Raw genomic sequence first — 24,599 nt, 5'->3', positions numbered from 1 at the left:
CCAAGAACACCTGTAGTGTATCAGATGACCTGTCCATAGAGGGAATTTCTCCCCCCATGTCTAAATTGGCAACTATGCAGAAATCTTACTGGGGTGACTCCCTGTGGGATCATAAGACCAGCCCCATGTATCAGTACTCAGATATCAGGATGATAAGTACCTTATAAATATAATAGAGAGATTTCTCTAGTCTGGTCATATTTGTAAATTACATCAAAGTAACCCAACAATAACTGGAGAATCATAGAAATTACAGATGGAAATTTGGTCACATGTAGTCCAATCTCCATCCCACATCCAATTCAGCACTTCACAATTCTTTGTCTTAGTCACTTTTAGACAACTTAGGAGATGGGGTCTCCATCAGTACCCTGGGCAGATCAGTCAATAGTTTAATAAATCTCACTTCAGGAAGGTATTATTAACAGTATTTATTATTTATATTATGGTAACACCCAGAAGCCACAGTGAGGATAAGACAGTTACCTTTTCCGTAACTGGCGTTCTTCAAGATGTGTTGCTCAGGTCTATTCCACAATAGGTGTGCATGCTCGCCATGTGTACCGGTGCCGGAAGTTTTTCCCCTAGCAGTACCCATAGGGGGGAGTGCCCTCCGGGACCCCTGGAGTGGCGCCTGCCTGGCGCAGTATAAGGGGAGCTGCACACTCCCCCCACCCTCAGTTCCTTCTTACCAGACAACTCCGACAGAGGGGAAGGAGGGCGCGATGTGAAATAGACATGAGCGACACATCTCAAAGAACACCAGTTACAGAAAAGCTAATTGTCTTTGCTTCTTCGAGTGATTGCTCATGTGTATTCCACAACAGGTGATTCCAAGCTATATCTGTTGGAGGTGGGTAGGAGTTCACAAGTTCCCAGGACGGAGGACAGCTCTGCCGAACCCGGCGAAATCCCTGGTTTGGGGGACAATCGCATAGTGCGAGGTGAATGTGTGAGCCAAAGACCACATGGCGGCCCTACAAATGTCCTGGATGGGGACGTGGGCCACAAAGGCAGCCGACAAGGCCTGCGCCCAAGACAAGTGTGCCCTCACAATGGGTTGGGGGGGACACCCGCCAGCTCATAACAGGAACAGATGCACAAAGTGATTCAATTGGAAAGCCGCTGAGTGGAAATCGGCTGGTCCCTCACAAGCTCAGACGAGGTGATGAACACCTGCGAGGACTTTCTGAATGGCTTGGTCCTCTTGAGGTAGAAAGCCAGAGCCCAATGCACATTGAGCGTGTGGAGATGGCGCTCCTTACTGGACACGTGAGGCATGGGGCAGAGGACCCATAGAAAAATGTCCTGACCCATGTGGTAGTCGGAGACCACCTTTGGGAGGAACACGGGGTGTGGACGGAGCTGGACCTTGTCTTTATGAAAGACCGTGTACGGTGGCTCAGAGGTCAGGGCCCTCAGCTCTGAGACTCACCTGGCCGACGTGATTGCAACCAGGAAGGCCACCTTCCACGAGAGGTGAAACCAGGAGCACGTGGCCAGTGGTTCAAATGGGGGCCCCATGAGACGAGCCAACACCAGGTTTAGGTCCCACTGCAGGACCGGGGGTCTAGAATACGGAAAAAGAAGGTCCAAACCCTTAAGGAACCAGCCAGCCATAGCATGGGAAAATACCGTGTGCCCTTGCACCAGCGGATGGAAGGCCGATATGGCTGCCAGGTGCACCTTGACTGACAAGGGCGCCAGGCCTGGGCCCTCAGGTGGAGGAGGTAATCAAGTATAAGTTGGATTGGGGCAGTCACTGGGGAGACACCCTGGTCCGCCACCCACCTAGAAAACTGGGACCACTTTGCCAAATAAGCGCGGCAAGTGAAGAGCCATCTACTTTTGAGGAGGATGTGCTGAACCTGCTCTGAGCACGTCCCTTCCTCTCCACCTAATCACTGAGCAGCCATGCCATGAAGTGAAGAGTCACCAGGTTGGGGTGGAGGAGGTGGCCCTGGTCCTGAGAGAGCAGGTCCGGGCAGAGTGGCAATGGCCACGGCGGAGCTACCGCCAGGCCCGTGAAGGTCCCATACCAATGCTGCTTGGGCCACACCGGGGCAATCAGGAGGACCCAGACCTTGTCTGTCTTTATCTACTCCAGGACCCTGCTGATTAGAGGGAACAGGGGAAAGGCATAGAGAAGCCGGCCTGACCAGGACAGGAGAAAGGCATCGGACATAGAGCCCCTCCCCAGGCTCCCCCTGGAGCAGAACCGGGGGCATTGCCAGTTCTGCCAAGTCACGAACAGGTCCACCTGGGGAGTTCCCCACCTTTGGAAGAGCCGGTGGGCCACTTCTGGGTGCAGGGACCACTTGTGTTGTGAGGAAAAGTCCCTGCTCAAGCGATCCGCCCTCTTGTTCTGGGCGCCCGGTAGGTGGAAGGCTTTCAGGTGGATGTCGTGGGCTATACAGAAGTCCCACAGCCTGAGGGCTTCGCGGCAGAGGGCAGAGGATCAGGCCCGCCTTGCCTGTTGATATAGAACATTGAGCCATGTTGTTCGTGAGGACCCTGAGTACCTTGCCCTCCAGGTGCGAGCGGAAGGACATATACGTCAGCTGAATCACCCTGAGCTCCTTGATGTTTATATGCAAGGTCAGGTCTTGAGCCAACCACAGGCCTTGGGTCTGAAAGTTCCCCACATGGGCCCCCCAACCCAGGTCCGATGCATCGGACACCAGCTCCAACAACAGACCCCTGTCCCTGAATGGGACCCCTTGGAGCATGTTGTTTGGGATGGACCACCACCGTAGGGAGGTGATCACAGAGTCTGGCATGGTGAGGACCTTGTCCATCCTGTCTGTGGCCTGGGAGAAATTTGAGGTCAACCAGAGCTGGAGGGGCCTCATCCTGAGTCTGGCATAACGGACCACGTATGTCCGACATGTGACCCCAGAGTTGTAGGCAAACCCTGGCTGTTGTCACCGGCAGCCTTGTGACCGAGTCGATGAAACCTTTCAGGGTCTCAAATCTGTCTGGTGGCATAGAGACCCTGGCTGACACTGCGTCCAGGAGCGCCCCAATAAACTCTATGAGTTGGACCGGGACTAACGTGGACTTGGTGTTGTTTACCAACAGGCCCAACAGGCGGTGCATGTGGACAGGAGGAGCGCCACGTGATCCCACACCTGCGACCGGGAGGTGCCCTTGACAAGCCAATCGTCCAGATAGGGAAATATCTGGACCCCCGCTGTCTGAGGAAGGCCGCTACCACTGACATGAATTTTGTAAACACCCTGTGGGCAGTGGACAGACCAAACGGGAGAACCGTGAATTGGTAGTGATTCTGTCCCACCACGAAACGGAGAAGCGCCTGTGCCCCTCGAATATGTGGATGTGGAAGCACACGTCCTGTAGATCGAGGGCAGCGTACCAGTCCCCGGGATCCAGGGAGGGGACGATGGAGGCCAGGGAGACCACGCAGAACTTGAGCTTCACCATGTACTGATTCAGACCTCGGAGGTCTAGGATGGGCTTGAGCCCCCCTTTGGCCTTCGGGATAAGGAAATAACGGGAGTGATACCCCTTGCCCATGAACTCCTTGGACACTACCTCTATTGCCCCTAGACCTAGGAGCCGCCCCACCTCCTGCTCGAGCAGAGCTTCGTGCGAGGGATCCCCCAAGGGGTATGAGGGTGGGGGGTGGTTGGGTGGGGAGGAAATAAACTGGAGGGTGTAACCCCAGGAGATGGAGTTGAGGACCCATCGGTCCAAGGTTAGCCGCAACCATTCCAGGAGGAAAGCACACAACCGCTTGGAGAAGGGAAGCTTTATTGGGGGTGGATCTCTGATGAGGACTGGTGGGGTGCCCCCGAGTGTCCTGTCAAAAACGCTTTTTCTCCATCTGCTTGCCCTTGGAGGATCCAGGCTGGGGGGCAGGCCAAGACTGCCTCTGAGGGCATCTCTTATTGTCCCGCTGCGGCCTTGGCAGGAGTCTGCTGCGGCTTGAACTTAGATTTTGCTGGAGTTGGGACATAGAGGCCCAGAATCTGGAGGGTCGTGCTGGAGTCTTTCATGTCATGAAGCCTTGTATCTGTTTCCTCTGCAAACAGAGCTTTCCCGTCAAACAGGAGATCTTGCATGGAAGACTGCGTCTCACTGGACAGCCCAGAGAACAGGAGTCATGAAGCCCGTCTCATGGACACCGCGGAGGCCACTGATCGTGCGGCAATGTCCACAGCATCCGAGGCTACCTGCAGGGATGCCCTAGCGGCTGCTGCCCCTTTCTCCACTAGCGCCTTGAACTTCTTCCTATCGTGCTCCTGGACTTGAGCAGGGAGCCGCACAGATTGAATTCATACCGGCCCAGGAGAGCCTGATGGTTTGCCACTCGTAACTGGAAGCTTGAAGATGACTAAACTTTCCTTCCGAAAGAGTCCAGTCTCCGAGAGTCTTTGTTCTTTGGGGTCGGGGCTGGCTCACCCTGCTGTTCCCTGTGGTTGACTGACTTGACCACCAGGGAGTTGGGCTCCGGATGGGTATACAAGTACTCATGCCCCTTAGCGCGTACAAAGTACTTGTGTTCCGCCTTTCAGAGATGGGGGCCAACAAGGCCAGTGTTTGCCACACAGCATTTGAAATCTTAGCCACCCCTTCATGGAGAGGCAAGGCCACCCTACCCGGTGCCGAAGGGGACAACACGTTAAACAGGGAGTCTGAGGGCTCCTCCATCTCCTCTGCCTGGAGGTGGAGGCTTGCTGCCACCCTCTTTAAGAAGGTGGGCCCTGAAGTCCTCCTGCCGGACGGAGGGGGGCAGGGCCGCAATCACCTCCTCCGGGCAGGGCGAAGAGGCCAGTGCAGTGCTCTGGGTGTCGGTCGGCACTGGAGGGTCCACCACCTGATTGGACTCCAGGCATGGTGCCGAGGACGCATGTCCCACTGCCTCCTTTCTCAGGGGTCTGGAGAGGGAGGCTGACGGTGCCTCTGAAGCTCTGGCCACCGAGCGAGCTCCCACCAGGGGCTGCGCCGGAGGCCACGGTGCCCACTGGTACCATTAGGCCGGCCACGACGCTTGGTGCCACTGCATCTGCTGTGGCACCGGTGGGGCCGACTGTTGGGTTGGCTGGCCTGGCCCATCGAAGGACGGCTACAAATGGAGACCAGGCTGGGGTAAGATCTGCTGCTGTCTCTGGACTGGGAGGAGCAGCGGTGCCGGGATCTATGACAGCCATGGGACTGCGATCTCGACGTGGAGGACTGGTACCAGCGGTAACAGCTGCTCCACGAACGGCCTTGATGGGCAGACCCATGACCGCGAAACGCCGGCAATTGACGCCCGGGGCTGCGATGTCTTGGTGGAGACTTGGAGCGGGAGTCCGAGCAGGAACGGCATCGACGACCGTGCCATGATCGACTGCAGTACCCTCTCCGAGACGAGGACCAATGGCGACGCCTGCCGCAGTCCCGCCGATATTCGCTCCTTGAGGACGAGCGGTGCTGCGAGTCCCAGCCAGATGGAACCCAGCCAGAGTCTGGTCAGCGTCGAGGGCAATCCACCTGGACTCTGCCCCGAGTGATTGCTGGGTGGTAATTGGGGTCTCTTGACCGAGACCGGTACCAGGCCAGAGGCGACTGTGGAGATCCCAGTGGTGGCTTGCCTCTGGAGCACGGGGCTGACATCGGCAGAGCCCCGGGCACCGGCATGGACATAACGTCCCAGGCCGCCTAGAGGGTTTCAGGCATGGACGGCATCCGGATATCCGGAGAGGCCTGTTCCAAAGGGGCTGGGCTACTCCGCTCAACGTGAATTGGAGGCCTGGGTCCCGGTGGGGATCGAGGACTGCCTGACATGGGCCTAGACTCTGTCCCAAACTTCCTTTGGTGCTGCTGAGAAGAGGGAGTCTTCTTGGCCCTCTTGGTGTGCCCCGTTGACGGGAAGTGGTGCCGACTGGTCGATGGCACCAGAGGGTTGCCGCATACCGATGCCGTGGTGCCGGTTACCTGTTCGGAGCGGCGTGCCCAGGTCGGGGTCAGCGCCAACTCCATCAGGATGGCCCGGAGCCTAATGTCCCTTTCTCTATTGGTCCGAGGCTTAAATGACTTGCAATCTTGCACCGTTCGCTGATATGGGTTTCTCCCAAGCAGCACAAACAATCTGCGTGCGGGTCACTTCTTGGTATAGAACGCCTGCAAGAGCCACATGACTTAAACCCCGGGGCGCAGGGCATGCCCCGGCCCGGGCTCACTTACTGACTAAACTAACTAAACAGCTAACTAACTACAGGTACTAACAGTGAACGAACGAACAGTTCTGGGGATGAGCTACAGCAAAGCTGGAGCAGAGCAGTTCTGATGCACCTTCACTGGCAGCAGGAAGGAACTGAGGGAGGGGGAGCACACAGCTCCCCTTATACCGTGCCAGGCAGGCGCCACTGCAGGGGTCGCGGGGGGCGCTCCCCACTACGGGTACTGCTAGGGGAAAAAATTCTGGCACCGGTGCACATGGCGAGCACAGACACCTATTGTGGAATACACATGAGCAATCACTCGAAGAAGAACCCATTGTGCTGGGTGCTGTACCAATACACAGGACGATATGGCCCTGAAGAGCTGATAAGCCAAGAATCTTGAGAAAGAATTCTTTATCTCCACCTCAGATTTTCCTTTGCTAAATTTCATTCCGTTGCTCCTAGTCATACCCCCTCCAATGACCCTGAACAATTCCTTTCCCTGACTGGGGTTTACACCCTTTGAACACTTGTGGCCAGTGATCATGTTGTCCTGTGCCTCACCCCTTAGTCATAGCTTAGCTAAGTGGTACAGATTCAGCTCTTTTAATCTTTTCTCATGATTCAGCCCCTTCCATCTCCTGGTAATTTATATTGCTCGCCTCTGAGCTCCCTGCAGCTCAACAGCATTTTTTGGGGACTGAGGTGCCCAGAGCAGTTTTTACTCTGGGATCAAACTGTGGCTACTCCTACTCCTATCAGAGGGCTAGGCGAGGGTAGGAAACACAGTCTCGTGGATAGGGTATTGGACGAGGACTGAGGAGCCTTGGAGGTCAATTCATGGCTCAGTCAGAGACTTCCTGTGTGGCTTTGGGCAGGGCACTTAATCTACCCGGTGCCTCAGTTCCCTATCCGTAAGGGGATGATAACCCTTCTCTACCTCACAGGCATGCTGTTAGGATAAAATCCATTAATGACTGTGAGGTGCTTGGAGACTAGTGTGATGACAGCTATACACGTACCTAGATAGATACTTGCTTTCCGTGTCATGATCCACCTGCCAATTGATGCTGCCAGACCTACAGACCAGCTCAGGGCCCCCAAAGGGAATGGGAAGACCACAAGACTTACCAGCTTTCCTCAGTCCTCCACAGATAGACTGTGCTTGTGCTTCTCTTAATTAAGCTGGAAAGACTAGCTAGCGGATGGATTTGAATTCAGATGCTGGTGAAGTCTCTGTGACATCCCTAGAGAGCACATTAAACTAAACCAAACAGACTAAGGATTCAGTCAGCTAATGAAGAGAGAAATGAGGGAGAGAGATGGGGGAGTGGAAAAGACAAGGGAAAAGAAAAGAGAGGGAAAGAGGAGACAAAGAGAGAAAGAAAAGTAGGGGATGAAACAGATGAGGGAGGGAGATGGCCATGGCCAACATGACTGAGTGCAGAAGCAGGCACAGGATATCCCCCGCACGGTCCTTACTCCATCTCAAACCCATGATGGGACCCCATGCACTGTCACCTGTGTCCAAACTGTTTTGTCTCCACCTCTGCTAGGTTGTAAGCTCTTTGGGGCAGGGTCTGTGTCTCCTTAAGATATTTATACAACATTGAGCGCACTGTTGGCACTCAATAAACACAACAGGAGGGAGAGGAGAGATTTAATGTCAAGAGGAAGTGAGTCAAGAGCCTCTCCTCAGGTCCTCACTGGGTCATTTAACTTTGGATGCTGCCTAAGGAGACCCACCACTGGATACAGCTCAGGTCTAGACCATGTGGTTCGGCAGGCCCATGCTGCCTGATTCTACCCCAGGCAACCAAAAGTGCCAAAGCCCCCCCCTTAACCCCCTTCCCCATTCTAAGTTGCCAGATATTATTCTGGCCGATAGGGTTTAAGGTGCCCACTTCCCCACAAGGGTGTGTTACCTGTTCATGGTGCTCAATGCCCATGCTGATGGTGTTTACTAGGATGGCTATCATGATCCCACGGTTGAAGTACTTGCTGTCCACAATCCCCCTTAGTTTGACCCTCACTTCTCGCCACAGGTCACTACAGAGCCTCAGCCATCCGCCCTCTTCCCCCTCCTCTTCCTCCTTCTCCAGATCTGTGGCACCCTTGCTTCCTCTTCTTCCTTCTCCTTGCTCTTTGCCAGCCCCTCCTTCCTCCTGGTCCGAATCAGCACTGTCCAGGATGGAGAGCCTCCGGGCTGCCTCATGCTGCACTCTGTGACATCTGGGGCAGTTGTTGGGGTCAGAGGTCAGGGTCATAGCAATGGGCTGGACGAGGGCATGAGGAGTGTATTCGAGAGAGTTGTGTTTCCGGCAATGCCCTGGGGAAAGAAATCATTACAATTAAAGGAACAGGGCTCAATTTTCAAATAAGGCATACAAATCAATGCACCACTTGTGTGCTTAAATAGCAAGAAGGCACCGAAAGTGGAAAGCCAGACTTTTTAACAGTGGGGGTGATTAAAGACTGGAACAGCTTATCTAGGGAAGTGGTAAATTCATCATCATTTGGAGTCTTTAAATTGAGATTGGATGCCTCTGTAAAACATACACTCTAGTTCAGCCACAAGTGATTAGGCTCAACATTATTCCCTCACACCGTAGGGAAGAATTATTTCCTCCGCTGCATGAATCAGGGAGTGAAATTCTATGGCCTGTGTCACACAGGAGATTGGACGAAATGATCACAGTCATCCCTTCTGGCCTTAAAATCAATGAGAGCATATGGAGCGCCTAAAGGCAGAACTGGGCCCCCTGATTTAGGAACCCTTTGACAGCATCTTAAAGAGCCAGAAGAGTGACTTTGAAAATGGCATTACTTTATACAGTAACTCCTCACTTAAAGTCGTCCTAGTTAATGTTGTTTCGTTGCTGATCAAGTAGAGAACATGCTCGTTTAAAGTTTCAGAATAACAGCTGTGTTAGTCTGTATTTGCAAAAAGAAAAGGAGTACTTGTGGCACCTTAGAGACGAACCAATTTATTTGAGCATAAGCTTTCGTGAGCTACAGCTCACTTCATCGGATGCATACTGTGGAAAGTATAGAAGATCTTTTTATACAACACTCCCGTATAACATTGGTTGGTAGGCTCCTGCTTTGTCCGCTGCTTGCAGGAAGAAGCAGCCCATTGCAGCTAGCTGGTGGGGGCTTGGAACCAGGGTGGGCCAGCAGCCCCCCCATCAGCTCTCCGCTCCCCTAAGTTCCCTGTGCGGCAGCGGCCCAGCAGGCTGTCAATTGCCGGCAGTTCAGCTGTTCCTCCCCCCACTGCTGTGTGCTGCTCCTGCCCTCTGCCTTGGAGCTGCTCCCTGGAGCCTCCTACTTGCTGTGCAGGGGCGGAGGAGAAGAGGGGGGCTAATGTCAGGGTGTCCCCTTCCCCCCTGCTCCTGCCCCCCGCTACTTTACCCCATCTCCACAGAGTGGGGTGGGGGACAGGACAGGGCTCAGAATGGAGGGAGCTTGCTCGGTAGGAGCTGCTGTCTCAACTTGCTGATCTACTTAAAAAGGCAATGTACTTAGAGTCGGGTACTTAAAGGGGCAATGCATCTCTCTCTTTCACACACACAGTGTGTCTCTCTGTCTCTCTCTGCCATGCTGTCTCCCCTCCTTCCATTCATGCTGCCTTGTAGAGTGTGAGGCTACATTAACAATGGGTTAACCCTTGAGGGCTCAGTAGAGTGCTAGTTCATCGTTTAGCAGTAAGTCATTCCCTGGGAAATATCCCACCCTCTTCCACCCTCTGACTTCACCACCTCAACCAAGCTTCACAATCATTATTGCTGTGTACAGTATTAAATTGTTTGTTTAAAACTTATACTGTGTATATATGTGTATATATATATATATAGACTTTTGTCTGGTGAAAAACATTTCAGTGGAACCTAACCCCCCCCATTTACATTAATTCTTATGAGGAAATTGGATTCGCTTAACATCGTTTCACTTAAAGTAGCATTTTTCAGGAACATAAACTACAACGTTAAGCGAGGAGTTACGTACATGACACTGTGCGTATGAGATCAGATCTGTTGGCTTTAGTGACCTAAGTTTTTATTCCTTTTTCCTCCTGTTAGCTCTGCAGAACCAACACAGCTATGCGAGAGTGAGTCAGAGTCCAGTGCTACAACAAATTGCCAACTGCAGAAACTTTATTATTGGTGAACAGGCGCAAAAGTGAAAGGCTGAGCCTGCAAGGCTCGCAGTTAGAAATTTTATCTGTTCACTCGTAAACTGAACTCACTTGATATGGAAGCCTTTGAGACAATTAACATAGAACCCATAAAGCCATTTTTATTGTCACTCTTCAGACTAGAACTGCAATTTAAATTATACAATTGTACCTCATGTCTAATTTTACACATTCAAAAAATGTTTTCCCTGGCCCTTCAAAAATTATGCTGTCCCCCCTCCCCCCAATTCTGCCAATACACCTCAAAACTGTATACTTCAGCATTCCCTTCTATTCTGGTCCTGGGACACCCCCCACCACTTCACTGCCAAAACACCTCAATCCTGATCTGCAATACCTTTGTTCCTTAATCTTGAGGTCCCAGAGGGTCTGCTTAAGCAGCTCAATTCCCCTCTCTCCCACTCTGCTAATGCACTTAAACCAATTTGCAATACCCTCTGCTATTCCAGATCTGGAACCCTTTACAAGCACCTGTTGATACCTCCCAATCCTATCATTCAGCAGCCCCTGGAATGCTAGATCTGGCTTTCCCCCACAATTCCTGCCAGAAACACCTGCTACTATTCTGATGCATTGCCTGCCTCTCCCATGCTGCTGCCCAATTCCTAGTGCCTAATATTAATTCTGAATTCTGTGCTTTTGGGGCACATGCCCTTTGCAAGGTTGGTGAAGTTCCCAGCTGCTGTTGCACTTCCTCTACTGGCATTTCCAGCTTTGCCCATGGGATTCTTACTATAGCGTCTCTGTCCTTTCCCGTTCACACCGAGCTTGGCACAGCCTGACTCCATCTGGCCCTGGCGTCGGTCCTGCAGGCTGTTGTAGAGGCTAAGTGTGCGACGCTTGGCTTTGCGCACGATGTGGCAAACGTACTGGAAGATCTCCTCGTAGCAGTCTCCTGGTTCTGTGTAGCTGGCTACGGTGCTGGAGGACAAGTACCGTGCTCGCTGTTCCTGCATCAGCTGGTGCTCCCGCTGCTTGGTCTCAGAGAACTGAGTGGCTATGACCACCAGGCACAGGTTGATCATGAAGAAAGAGCCCACCTACAACCGATGAAGGAAGAGGAAAAAAGTGAGAGAGGGAGAGAGAGAAAGAGCATGGGGCAAAGAGGAAGACAGGAGAGGGAAAAAAGGGGAAGGGGAAAATAAAACAGGACAAAGAGAGAAGGAAAAAATAGAGATAGGTGAGATTCTGCACAAGAAGGTGGGACTTCAGTCCTCAAAGGAAACCTTGCCTGGCTTACCTTGTTTCTGAGGACAACTCCCTTGATGTGATTTTCACCATGTGGCCCAGTGGCTTGCACACTGGGCTGGGAGTCAGGAGATTTGGGTTCTATGCTTGACTCTGCCACTGATTTGCTGTGTGACCTTGGGCAAGTCATGTAAAGGTGACCTGCAAAAGCTTTTATAAAAATTGGACTTTTGCTCTAAGCTTTCTTCTTTTTGATGTACAAATGAAGTGTTTTGGTTTCTTTTCCCTTCTTGGTTTTTAGTTTAGGAAAATTGGAAATGTCATCCCTGCTTTTCCCTAGTACCTCTGGAGGACTTGGTGGTGGTCTCAGAGCGTATTTGATGCTAACTCTCTTGCCTTAATTGAAAAGATGGGGATGCTGAGTCTTTAACAAAGAGGGCTCTTCTCCAAAAGGTTAACTAGGCACTGAAGTCAAATAGATATTTACAAAAACAAATAAAAAACGAAGAGCGTTAAAAAGTCTGACCAAAAATGCCTTGCTTGCTCAACATTCACTCTCTTGGCTCATCTGATGTCCTACTTTCATTAGTCCCCGAATCACGAGAGTCTTCCAGTCTAGACAAGCTCTCAACTGCTAACGTAAAAAACAAGCAGAACCCTTCATTTTTTAAATACAGTAACCCCTCAGGAACATAACTACAACGTTAAGTGAAACGATGTTAAACGAATCCAATTTTCCCATAAGATTTAATGTAAATGCGAGGGGTGAAGTTCCAAGGAAAATTTTGGGGGGCAGACAAAATGCATTATATACGGTACAGTACTGTACTGTACTGTGGTGGAGAGGTGCCCCTGGCTTACCCCACACAGGCACAGCCCGCTGCAGGCAATGAGGCAGGCAAAGACGCTAGGAAGCACCTTGCACAGCAGCAGCTTCCCCCCAGAAGAACAGGTGCTGTTTGGCGGCACTTAGGACTTTCTGAGAGGGGAGGGTGGAGCTTCCCCACATCCTCCCCCTCCCTCCAGTGGCAGATTTAGAGTAAGTGGGGCCCTGTGCTCAGCTTCATTTTTGCCTTCTCCCCCACACATGGAGGGAGCATTCTCTCTTATCTCCCCCCCCCTGCATTTTTCATTCTTTTTTTCACCATTCTCCTCCTGGGGCTCAGGGCTGGGGATGCACGGTCTGGGAGGGAGTTAGGGTGCGGGAGAGGGCTCGGGGTGGGGGTGCGGGGTCTGAGAGGGAGTTAGGATGCGGGAGGAGGCTCAAGGTGGGGGTGCGGGGTCTGGGAGGGAGTTAGGATGCGGGAGAAGCCTCAGGCCCAGGGCAGGCAGGGGATGCAGAGCACTTACCTGGGGTAGCTCCTGTTTGGTGCACGGCAGGTGCAGGTGGCTCCGCACAGTGCGGCACTGCCCCCATGGCCGCGATTCTGGGAGCTGCCACCCCCCTCCCCCGCCCAGGCAGGGTCACCCAGAATGCAGGGCCTTTAGGGGCTGCAGGGCCCTGGGCTAACGGGGCCCCAGGGCCCTGGGCTGCAGCTCTAAAGCCCCAATTGGAATGCGGCCCTGAGACCACGAGCACGAGGACTCAGGAGGAGCAGGGCAAACACTCTATTTTATTCATTTGCAGATCTCCTTTAATCTAGCTATGCCTCAATTTTCCCATCCCTAAAATGGAGACAATAATGCTGAATGCTTGGAGATGTATGGATAAAAATCACAATATTAGTTTTAAGTATCTCTATTGTGGGATCAATCTGAATTTCCACAATGGGATCACTACCTTACTGCAGGGATGGGGATAGAAATTCAACAGGAATGCAAATCCAGTCCACACTAGGACTTTTAACCACTCATTTTAAACACTGTTACAACATGGTTGGCATCTGTTCTCCACAGAGTTGTGACCTGTGATATGCCAGTGCTAAAAAGAGGGATTGTTTTAGAACTCTGACTGCATTTTTGTATTCATCTGGAATGGAGTCTGGATGCGACCTGTGCCGAAGACTGAGCTAGATTCCTACAGAGAGACCCTGGAATGGACCCTAGGTGTAGGCCCCCGGGAAGAAGAGAAGGTCGTGAACTGGATTGCTGTACCCCTGGAGTGGACTCTGGCTGCAGCCCTCTGGAGAGAAGGAGAAAAACCTGAACTGGATTCCCATGCTCCACTGGAAGGGCTTCTGAAGGTACCACCAGCACTGTGTTCCCATCACATTCCTTTTTAGATTTAGGACCACTAGCAGAACTACTAGTCCTTCCTTCCCAGGGCGGCATCTCTGATGCAGCTCAGGAATACAACAGAGCTGTATCCAATACCTTCCTACTCATCCTGTTTGGCAACTCTTCTCCTGGGTCATTAAAATCAAAATCCTCCTAACGGGAGGGGAGAGGGCAGGTAGGTGAAGGGGAGAACACCTACTCCAATTCCACTATCTACCTGAGTCAGAAAAGGAAACAGGGGGGATTGTTTATGAACAGTGTTCAAGCATCTACTCGAATAGATGATATCCCCACTTCACTACCCATACCTAGTCACACACACCCCAAACACTCACTTGCTCTCGCTCTCACACACACACAGGTGTCTAGAGGTTCCATCATGAGATTCAATCCAGCGGCTTTTACTATTTCAAAGGGGAGACATCTCTGCTGACATATAAATAAGCCTTTGAAAAATGAAGCCATTCCTGGTCAGATCAGCATTAGGACAATATATGCGGTTTCAAAATAAAGTGCTTCTCCCTGCCTTCTCAATGCCCTTCAAAGCAGTTCTAAATCCATTCCCCTTCATCCACAGAGCCCTCCCCCACTTCAGCCCATCTGCCCTTCAGATTTTTTATGTGGCCTAGGAAGGAGGAGAGAAAATAAGGAAACTGCTGTTTGCTACAGATCCCTTTCCCTCAGAGGATTCTGGGTAGTTCATACTCTCATCTTGTTTTTATTGATGAGTGAGTGGGAGTCCAAATCTCCTTCACACATGCCCTCCCCACCACACCACACATACACTTTCCCATTTACATTGTCTCCCTCCCCTCATATGGAATGAATCAGAGCATGGAGTTTGGGAAGAATTGTTGTTTTTTTTAATAGGCATTTCTAAGGTGCTGTCTAGGAACCTCACAAACTAACTGGAGGGGGGGAAAAAGAAGACATATCCCCATCTTACAGATGGAGAAACTGCGGCACAGAAAAGTGAAGCGATTTACCCAAGATCACAAAGTATGACTGTGTCAGAGTCATGAATAGAACTCGGATCGCCCGTCTCCTAATCCTGTGCTGCAAAGCAGTCCTTCCTCCATGGGCTCATCTAAAATCAAGAGGAAGGGGGAGGAGGAGGACTGGATATAGCTACTGGACGACCAACTCATGAACCACTCTGTTGAAGTCATTAAATATGAGCGCATGTGTTTGTTTTATTCTTAGTACAACAGGAAAATCCACGGACACACAGGAGAAGAGTCAAAGGGTGCGTTGGACTCAACTCTGATTTCCGAACTAGCAGCTTCAGGCCTCAAGAACCTGAGGTCTTTTTTTCTGTTAAGTGCCTAACTCACCACATACATATTGCCCACGAGGCCTTTGGCAAGGAGGTTGACGGTTATTATTTACTGAGTGTGAATGGTGCATTTCACAGAGTGGTCTGTCTCCTTTAAAGGCAGTGGGGGCTGGCAGGGGAGGGAGTCAGTCAACCCTGTTCCAAGGCCAGGGCCGGCTCTAGGATTTTTGCCTCCCCAAGCAAAAAAATTTTTGGTAGCCCCCGCTTTTTTTTGTGCCCCCCCACCCCCAGCTCTGCCCCAACTCTGCCCCTTCCCAAACCCTTCCCCAAATCCCCGGCCCTGTCTCATCCCCCGGGTGTGCCGCATTCCCCCGCCCCCCCGATTGCTTCCTGTGGCTCCCCCCCCCCCGCAACCTCCTGCCCTACCTCACCTCTGCTCCACTTGCTCCCCTGAACTGAACACGCCGCCCCTCCGCTTCTCCCCCCTCCCTCTCAGGCGAGGGAGGGGCAGTGCGTTCAGGGGAGCAGGCGGAGCAGAGGTGAGTGAGGGTGGGGGGGAGCGCAGGAAGTAACGGGGAGATAAAGGAACCGCTCCCCCACCCCAGCTCACCTCTGCTCCACCACCACTGCCTCCCCCAAGAGCGCTGACACTCGGCTTCTCCTCCCTCCCAGGCCTGCTGCGCGAAACAGCTGTTTCGCACGCAGCAAGCCTGGGTGGGAGGGGGGAGAAGTGGAGTGACGGCGGCGGCGCGCTCAGGGGAGCAGGCGGAGGCGAGCTGGGGTGGCGGGGGCACATTTCTAGGGGTGGCGTGGCCGGCGCCGGAATACTGCCCCTAGAAATGTGCCGCCCCAAGCACCTGCTTGTTTTGCTGGTGCCTAGAGCCGGCCCTGTCCAAGGCATGACCCCTTTAAGAACAGGAAGTCCTGAGAAGGATCACCAGATCAAGCTGGGAATGGCTCCTGGAGCCTGAGCCACGTGGCCACTGGCTGAGTATTAAAGAGAAGTGCACTTAGCGCTGTCCCAAGTGAGAGCCATGTGTGACTTATGTGGGGAGGAAGTAGAGAAGGTTCTTCTGGTAGAACTAGGATGAGGGTGGGTTGGGGAAGCCTGCCTGGATTATAGCATAGTCCCAAGACAGGCTGTGGAGACTCTTTCCCAAAAGAAGGAATCTGAGCCCAGTGACCAGTGCTAGAAAAGACCTAGAGGGAGGTCTCCCCAAAGAGACACATGGCCTGGAGTAGCACCAGCAGAGCTTCCTTGCTCAAAGGGAGCTTGGGAGTGGAGAGAGAGCTAGGGCCTGAAGACCCAAGGAAGGAAGGGCTGGAGCACGGAAGGGCCAGAGGAACTGTATTTGTTTTGTGAGGTCCTAATAAATTAGACCTCAAGAAGGGGAATGTTATTAAAACTTCTGAGTGCATGTGAATAGATTGGAGACCCAAGAGGGGGCACTGAGATGGTGTGATGGCAGTGCCATGCCATGGGGTGGGGTGCGCTGAGACTACTCCCTTGCTACAGGGTACCCTACACAAGCAGAAATGATGACATGGGATCAAGTGCATCCCTGGCATAATTCCACTGAAGGCAATGGAATTACCCCAGAAATTAATTTGGCCTTGGGTCTTTGTGCTGAGCACGTGCCTGCCAAAAAAAAAACAAAAAACAAGCAAACCCATCATGAATGGGGTGTGCATAGGAAAAAAAAAATCAATGGCATTCAGCTGCACAGTCTCAGGCTGAGTGTTTAATTGAGGGTTTCAGATGACTGTACAAATGCAGAGACTAAGTTCAAATCACTGCGAGTTAATCTTGAATTGGCAAGACACCTCCTCTTCCACAGATGGAATGTTCACCTGTAGCATCCAGGTAGTTTGGGAGCATCTGAATTTACTCAGAGGGAACCAGCCCCCACGTTTAAATTCGGCCTTTAGAACGGCACGCACAACTCCTGCTCACCTCAGTGGACATTGCAGATGTGGACACAAGGCTAAATTCTGTCCTTAGTTACACTGTACAAACATGGTTAAATCAATGGTGCTATTCAGGTGAAAAAGGGGCCAAAATGTGTGTTCCTGTGGGGAAATGAATGAATTGCGACGGAAAGAAAATTGTTTCAAACTCATAGAAAACACAGAGGGTTTGGTTTGCCCCTTTGGGAGTTGTTTCTTGGACAAACTGCTTCAGACATAACATCTCTTGTTGAGGTGACAGGGGAGTTCTACCAAAGGGTGCTAGGGTGGAGACTTCAGAAGACCACTTTCCATTTTGGGGGTGGGGTGGGGAGAGGCTGTTCCACCATTTTAAGGGATTCTGCCTCAAGATTTTTAAAAGTCTATTAGATTTGAAGAGGCTGATAGACCTACACCCATCCTTTGGTTTTTCTTCCCCCCAACCATAAACAGAGCCCCTCAAAGAAAAAATACCTCCCTGCATCCATGCTCTCCCCTAGCCCATGGTTCAGCCCATCAGTACACAGTGCCACTGGGAAAGGGGACAGCTTTCTGTTGTCTTCTTGCTGAAGATATGGCTTTCCCTCGCCATTTCCATTTCTCTTTTCCCTCACAGGGGACTCTGTTCCTACACTAGTGAGTGTGTAATGAGGTCAACAGGTCAGAAAACAAAGACGAATATTTAGTAAAAGAACACAATGGAAATTCCCCCTTGGCCCCAGGCCTCGCATCCCACCAAGTGGAAACACTTTATTTTGAATGAGATGATGAGCTAAGCAGTTGTATGTGGAGAATTCCACTGGGGATGAGTTCCAAGAACATTCCTGAGATCCCATTTCCCTGCAGGAGTGGGTGGCGGGGGGTTCACAAACTCAACGGAATGGTGCAAAATAGGCTATTAGCTAGGCCTGTCTCATCTCCACTCCACATCCACTTGGGATATATCTACACTTTCAACCGGCCTGCAAGCTTTGATCGAGCAAGCCCACTAAAAACAGAAGTGTCATTGCTGTCGTGTGTTGGGATGGGCTAACTGCCTGAGCACGACCCCACCCAGGACCCTACGTCCTGACTTCTGGTGGCTAGCCCACCATGCTGCTCATGCTGCTGCAGCTACACTGCTATTTTTAGCGTGGTAGGTCAATCACAGCTAGCATTCCTACGTCTATTTTAGCTGAAAATTACAACCTTAAGCTTGAAAGGTAGATGTATCGTGAGACTTTGAAAATACAGGCTAAGTAAGGGCCTTACAAGGGAAGTGATCAAGAAGTGAGACGGAGCCTTCCCCAGATACATCCTATATATTCTGCAACCCATTTTAGGGCTTCCCCTCTGTTCTTGGGTCTGGTTCCTGTGTAGCCAGACTCCATGATAGCTTTTGAAAAAAAATCCCTTTTTGGAGGAGGAGGAGGAGGAGGAGGAGGAGGAGGAGGAGAAGGGAGGATGTTCATGTCTGCAGGTCCTGTGGGACAAAAGAAGCAATGGCATCCAGCTTTCCATGCATCCTCTCACTTAGGCACTCAGTGCTCCTGCTCATTTCAGACCCAAGCAGAAAGAAGGATCATAGACACTTCCTGAGCAATAAAGGGAAAGAGGAGAAAGAAAGAGATCTCAGCTCAAATAGACAGACAGAAACAAAGTTTAGCTAGGGTGAAGTGACACTTTCAGCTGTCAGCCACAATGAAGCTCTTCAATCAGGCTTTGTTTAAAAATATTCCCTCCTTTTCCCTTTCCATTAGCCCTTATTGCTTCTCTCTTTGTCTCCTCCGTATTCTCCACGTGGACAGTAACCTGGAAACGAGGAGATACCCAGAATCCAGATACCATGGTGATGATTGTGTCATAAATGACTTGACAGGCAGAATTTCTGCATGTACGAACCCAAAAGAGATTAAGTCCAGCTTGTTAGTGGTTCGTTAATAGCTCTTGAGCACATCTTTAAAACAAAACCACACAAAAACCTATAAAGCTTCCAAACTGTACACCTAACTAATATAATAGAATCATAGAATATCAGGGTTGGAAGGGACCTCAGGAGGTCATCTAGTCCAACCCCCCTGCTCAAAGCAGGGCCAATCCCCAATTAAATCATCCCAGGCAGGGCTTTGTCAAGCCTGACCTTAAAAACTTCTAAGGAAGGAGATTCCACCACCTCCCTAGGTAACGCATTCCAGTGTTTCACCACCCTCCTAGTGAAAAAGTTTTTCCTAATATCCAACCTAAGTCTCCCCCACTGCAACTTGAGACCATTACTCCTTCTTCTGTCATCTGCTATCACTGAGAACAGTCTAGAGCCATCCTCTTTGGAATCCCCTTTCAGGTAGTTGAAAGCAGCTATCAAATCCCCCTTCATTCTTCTCTTCCGTAGACTAAACATCCCCAGTTCCCTCAGCCTCTCCTCATAACTCATGTGTTCCAGTCCCCTAATCATTTTTGTTGCCCTCTGCTGGACTCTTTTCAATTTTTCCACATCCTTCTTGTAGTGTGGGGCCCAAAACTGGACACAGTACTCCAGATGAGGCCTCACCAGTGTCGAATAGAGGGGAACAATCACATCCCTTGAAAATAAACAACCTTATTTTCCTATTCCTGTCACACTTCTCTTCCTCATTCCCCTCCATCCCTTGTGCACTACACCAACTTATGTTCTGCCTCTAGTTAGATTGTAAGATCTTTGAGGCAGAGACTGTTTTTTATTTTGGGTGATTATGTCACTCAGCACTTGATTGTAACAGGGTCCTTTGGGCTACTGTAAGAGAAAGAAATTAATAATAGGAGGAACTACTCGAGACTGCCCAATGTGTAAAAAGGATCTACAGGGAAAGAAGTGGAAATGGATTTCTGTGCACTTGGAATGGAATCTACATGCAGCACTACCAGGCAGAAGAAGCTGATCTGGATTCTAGATTCCCTTGGAATGGACTGTGGGTGCAGATCCCTAGGAACAGGAGAGAATCCTGAACTGGATTTCTGTGCCTCCTGGAACAAATTCTGGGTGTATCCTGCTGGAAGGAAGAGAAAAACCTGACTTGCACTTATATGCTTTGGCATAGAACCAGGAAGACGAGAACCTGACCTAGATTCCTCAGCTCCCTGGACTAGATTGGTTCCAATCTATATATATGCCCTTTCTCAGACCCTTGGCTTAAAAAGCTGGAATACTCTCAGTCATAAAATAGTATTCTACTTGGGTGAGAGGCTACCCTGTACTTACGATTATCAGCAAGATAAAGTAGATAAAGTTGTAGAACGAATGAGCATCCATCACATAATACATGATCTCCACCCACCCTTCCAGTGTGATCACCTGCAAAGAGAAGAGAGAGCAAGAGAGACAGCCAGGATGTGGGACTCCTGGATTCATTCAACAGCTGGGATATTCATTTCTACATGAGGCACAGGCTGATGCTGGTGAGCAGAGCAGGCGATTCAAACCTCAACAAAGGTGAGAAAATGAATCCATTACAAGGAAGCCAAATTTCCAGGCCAGAATATCAGTGAGATTCTCCTAGGTGAAGAGACATGCTAACAGAGCCTGAAAGAGTAGGTCTATATACATATGGGATGTGACTGCAGCTCGAGTAGACATACCTAAACTAGTTAGGTACCGAAGCAGTGAAGCTGTGGCCGCATGGGCTTCGGTGCAGGCTGTACGAACTCACCCAGAACCCTGGGTAACTACTTGCAGAACTAGATTTTGTTGACAGATGTGCACAGCTCCAGAATCCGAACTAGCTAGATTAATGCTAGTTCAGGTATGTCTGCTCAAGCTGTAATCCCACCCTGAGACTGCAGTCTAGACATAACCTGGAACTGCACTAGTCACCAATTTATATTCATTGGAATTAATTTGCAAACTGAATACAATTAATTTAGGCTTGAATAGAGACTGGGAGTGGATGGGTCATTACACAAAGTAAAACTATTTCCCCTTGTTTATTCCCCCCCACCTCACCCCCCACTGTTCCTCAGACGTTCTTGTCAACTGCTAGAAATGGCCCGCCTTGATTATCACTACAAAAAGTTCCCCCACCCCCATCCCCACCCCTGCTCTCCTGCTGGTAATAGCTCACCTTAAGTGATCACTCTCGTTACAGTAAAAAGAAAAGGAGGACTTGTGGCACCTTAGAGACTAACACATTTATTTGAGCATAAGCTTTCGTGAGCTACAGCTCACTTCATCGGATGCATCCGATGAATGCATCCAATGAAGTGAGCTGTAGCTCATGAAAGCTTATGCTCAAATAAATTTGTTAGTGAATGCATCCGATGAAGTGAGCTGTAGCTCACGAAAGCTTATGCTCAAATAAATGTGTTAGTCTCTAAGGTGCCACAAGTACTCCTTTTCTTTTTGCAAATACAGACTAACACGGCTGCTACTCTGAAACCATTCATTCAAATGGTTTGTTTCCCTGGAACAAAAAGAAAGAAAACCTGAACTGGATTTCTGTGCCCTCTGGCTTGAACTCTGGGTACACCCTCTGGAATGGGGAGGAGAAGAAACAGGCCTGGATTTCAGTTCCCACCTGGAGTGGGTTCTTAGAACCTAGATCTGAATTACAAATTCAGTCTCCTTTTCAACCCAGATCGCTGCAGTAGGGAGAAACACAACAAGACTTGGAATGTGAAGCCTAACTCATTTCAGTTAGAGGCTGAAAAAGCATGGAGGCAAGAGAAGGATCTGGTCACAAACCTGGATTGAGGCTAGGAAGCCAACCTTATCGTACCTGAAATATAACGATCCAGGCATAACCGATATTGTCAAAGTTGATGGCACCCTTATGTGGGTTGGCATTGCCTGTGCGGCACACGTTGTAGTACTGGTTCCAGTTGACACACATGCCACTGACATTGAACTCCTGCCGGACAGAGTTGTAGTAATAATAGTCATCCTTGTCCAGGCAGCACTCATGGCCCCTCTCCTTCAGCGGGGGGATCTCATGACACCCCATGATGCCATTGTCTCCTGACAGCGAGCAGATGAAGGGCATCTCATCGTCCTCCTCGGGTTGGTAATAGGGGGGGAGAATGATGTCGCCTTGTCTAGGAAGAGGAAAAATGTACTAATGAAGTTACTGTGAAAAACATGCACCTTAGTGGCATTTGCAGAACTGGGAACTCCCACTTTGGTGCATGAAATTTGCATACAAAGGGTCTTCAGATCTATTTTGGTGAGGGGCTGAATAGAGACATAGGAAGTTTCTTGAGCTGGTCCCTGGTTTTGCAGAGCCCTGTCCTGGTCAAACTGCACAGTCCCAAGACAAATCCCACCACCAGCAGATTTGGGGGATGGGAACAAGATTTTACAGCTGCCAAAGGAAAGTTTTCATTTTCTCAAGAACAAGGAGGGAACTTGTGCAGTCAGCTCTCCCACCCGGTTGGCACCAAAGCCTACAACTGATGCAATGTAAAGCAAATGTACAGGGCTACATGGTGATGTGCCTGTGAATGTGACCATCAATTTGATAACATTTGGCGGTAAATTTTCTATAATAAAGTACAAACCCCCACTTAATGCAAAGTTAAAGTTGCACAATTAAGCTCTCAAGAGTCAATAAATGAAGAAGTTAAAACTGAATGAACAATCTTAACTCTGACCCCTTGTGTGTATGTACTACAGAGAACGTTTTAATTTCAAGATCACATGATATTTCTGCAGTAACACAATCTGTTCTACAACCTTCAAAATACACGTGTATCTGAAATAATCTGTGCTCACCTAATTTAAGACTAGACAATAATGAGCAAATGAAAGGGAGAAGATTTAGGATTTTGCATTCAACCTTAACTTGTGCATTTCCAGTCTTCACAGAGCTATAATACACAGCCTGAATGTTGCATTAATATAGATTTTTTGCATTAAATATTGTGGTGGATGGGAATGTGTCCAAAGAAAAAGAAAAAAGAAAAGCTCCTAATTCTATAACTAATAGACATTAATCTATGAAGACATATCAGTGCATATTAATATTATTAGTAAACTGAGTCTCTGTAGACTTAACCAGCAATGGTCAGCCAAAGATTAACTAGTATCTGATGGTTGTGCAGGCTGTGGGCCTGATTCACCTCACACAGTTACAGTAGCTCTGCATGGGTGTAATTCCATAGTCTCATCGGTTACTCCTGATTTACACTGGTGCACATGAGAGAAGAACAAAGTCCTGCTTATGCATTTTCCCTTATAAACACACAGTATAAGACAGCTTTAAGGAGCTTCCATCCCCTGGTTAGCGCTCCAGTCCCATTGCTGCCCCCTAAACTGTGTTTTTGCAATATTTTTTTTCAGTCTAAGATGATCTAGGGACTTAAAATTGTTTAAACAGTTTAAATTGATCCAACACTTCAGATTTTTAAGCAGTTTAAACTGATCTAAGGCCTTAGATTTGTTTAAGGGGCTAAGACACTTTAAACCCTTAGATCAGTTTAAGCTGCAAAGAAGACAATAAGCATCTGGAGGGATTGCGGCAGTCTGGCACTGGTGCTCTGTCCTCCCCATGCAAGGTAACTGGAGTTCTGATCACCCACAGACATTTTCATGGTTCATTGTGTTACTGAAAGAAGTAAACGGAGCTGTACATGCTCTCTCTGACCACAGGTAATACTAATCATGCCTATTTCTTACATGGCACTTTCCATCAGTAGATCTCAAAGCACTTCACGATCTCTCTCCTCTCCCCCCACCCACGTATTTATCCTCACCATACCCCTGTGAGTTAGGGACATACTATTATCCACATTTTACAGAGGGGGAACTGAGGACAGAGACTAAGTAACTTGCCCAAGGTCATACAGAAAGTCCATGGTAGAGCTGGATCTTTCACGTTCTAAGCCAGTGCCCTACCCACTGGACCATCCTTCCCTTCTTTGGGCAGAGAACCTTGATCACTCTTAAGCATGTGCCGTGGAACACAGAGATCCCATCTGACATTCCACATATGCCTAGAGCTTTGTCTGTCAGCTTGAAGAGCCCATTATCAAACACTTGTTCCCTATGTAGGTACCTACAGACTATGATCGAAGCCATCCTGAACTTACTCTTTGTTAACCTAAATACATTGAGCACCTTGGGTCTACCACTATAAGGCCTGTCTTCTAATCCTTTAACTATTCTCATAGATATTCCTGGCAACCGGAATGATCTCTTGAGGCTGTGGGCAGCCAGACGTAATTAGGGCTGGACCAGTCCCCAGCTCGACCAAGAGTCTGGCGGCTGCAAAGAAGGTGTGCAGGCCTCTTTGCCCTCCTTCCCATTCTGATTTTTGCAGAATGCAGCTCAGTATCAGGGTTGTGGCATCCTGCATCCCTTTTGCACAGGTGGACGGCAATGGAAGACTGGGCCTCTTGACTGTAGAGATGAGATTCTATTCATTGGAACGGTTTGAGCTGAAATCAAGGGGGATGGGAGAGGTAGCAGTGGGATCCCAGAAATGAAGACTGCTCTGGCTGATGCAGAAGAGGAATGCTGCTGTAGCCCATTATGCTGACAGGTCCCTTCCACAGGCAGAGGTAGCTTTCAGAAAGTGTGTGCGCATAAGGAAACAGAAACCTTTCTGGCTAGGGGAGGGTGGAAATGGGGGACGGGGGGAGGGCTGGACTTTTTAGCATC

The 24,599-nt window shown here is 49.8% G+C and overlaps 1 protein-coding gene across 5 annotated transcripts in view; it reads right to left on the bottom strand.

The window, feature by feature from the left end:
• The window catches only part of CACNA1I (calcium voltage-gated channel subunit alpha1 I), a 125,293-nt gene that overhangs the window by 50,795 nt on the left and 49,899 nt on the right, over positions 1 to 24,599 (bottom strand). For 4 of the 5 annotated variants that reach the window (XR_012156537.1, XM_073326853.1, XM_073326849.1 and 1 more), the window contains exons 5-8: positions 21,721 to 22,036; positions 20,208 to 20,300; positions 11,099 to 11,405; positions 8,096 to 8,499 (exon numbers count right to left, since the gene is read on the bottom strand). Coding sequence is in view for 4 of the 5 variants with exons in the window: in XM_073326853.1 (XP_073182954.1) it covers positions 8,096 to 8,499; positions 11,099 to 11,405; positions 20,208 to 20,300; positions 21,721 to 22,036 (1,120 nt within the window). In the remaining variant the exon portion in view is untranslated. Of the gene's footprint in view, positions 1 to 8,095; positions 8,500 to 11,098; positions 11,406 to 11,605; positions 15,301 to 20,207; positions 20,301 to 21,720; positions 22,037 to 24,599 lie in introns of those variants that run through there. The other variant, XM_073326857.1, reaches the window with a different exon arrangement.

Source organism: Lepidochelys kempii, chromosome 1, assembly GCF_965140265.1.
Source record: "Lepidochelys kempii isolate rLepKem1 chromosome 1, rLepKem1.hap2, whole genome shotgun sequence".
Classification (NCBI taxonomy): domain Eukaryota; kingdom Metazoa; phylum Chordata; order Testudines; family Cheloniidae; genus Lepidochelys; species Lepidochelys kempii.
This window is presented reverse-complemented; position numbering and strand designations above follow the sequence as displayed.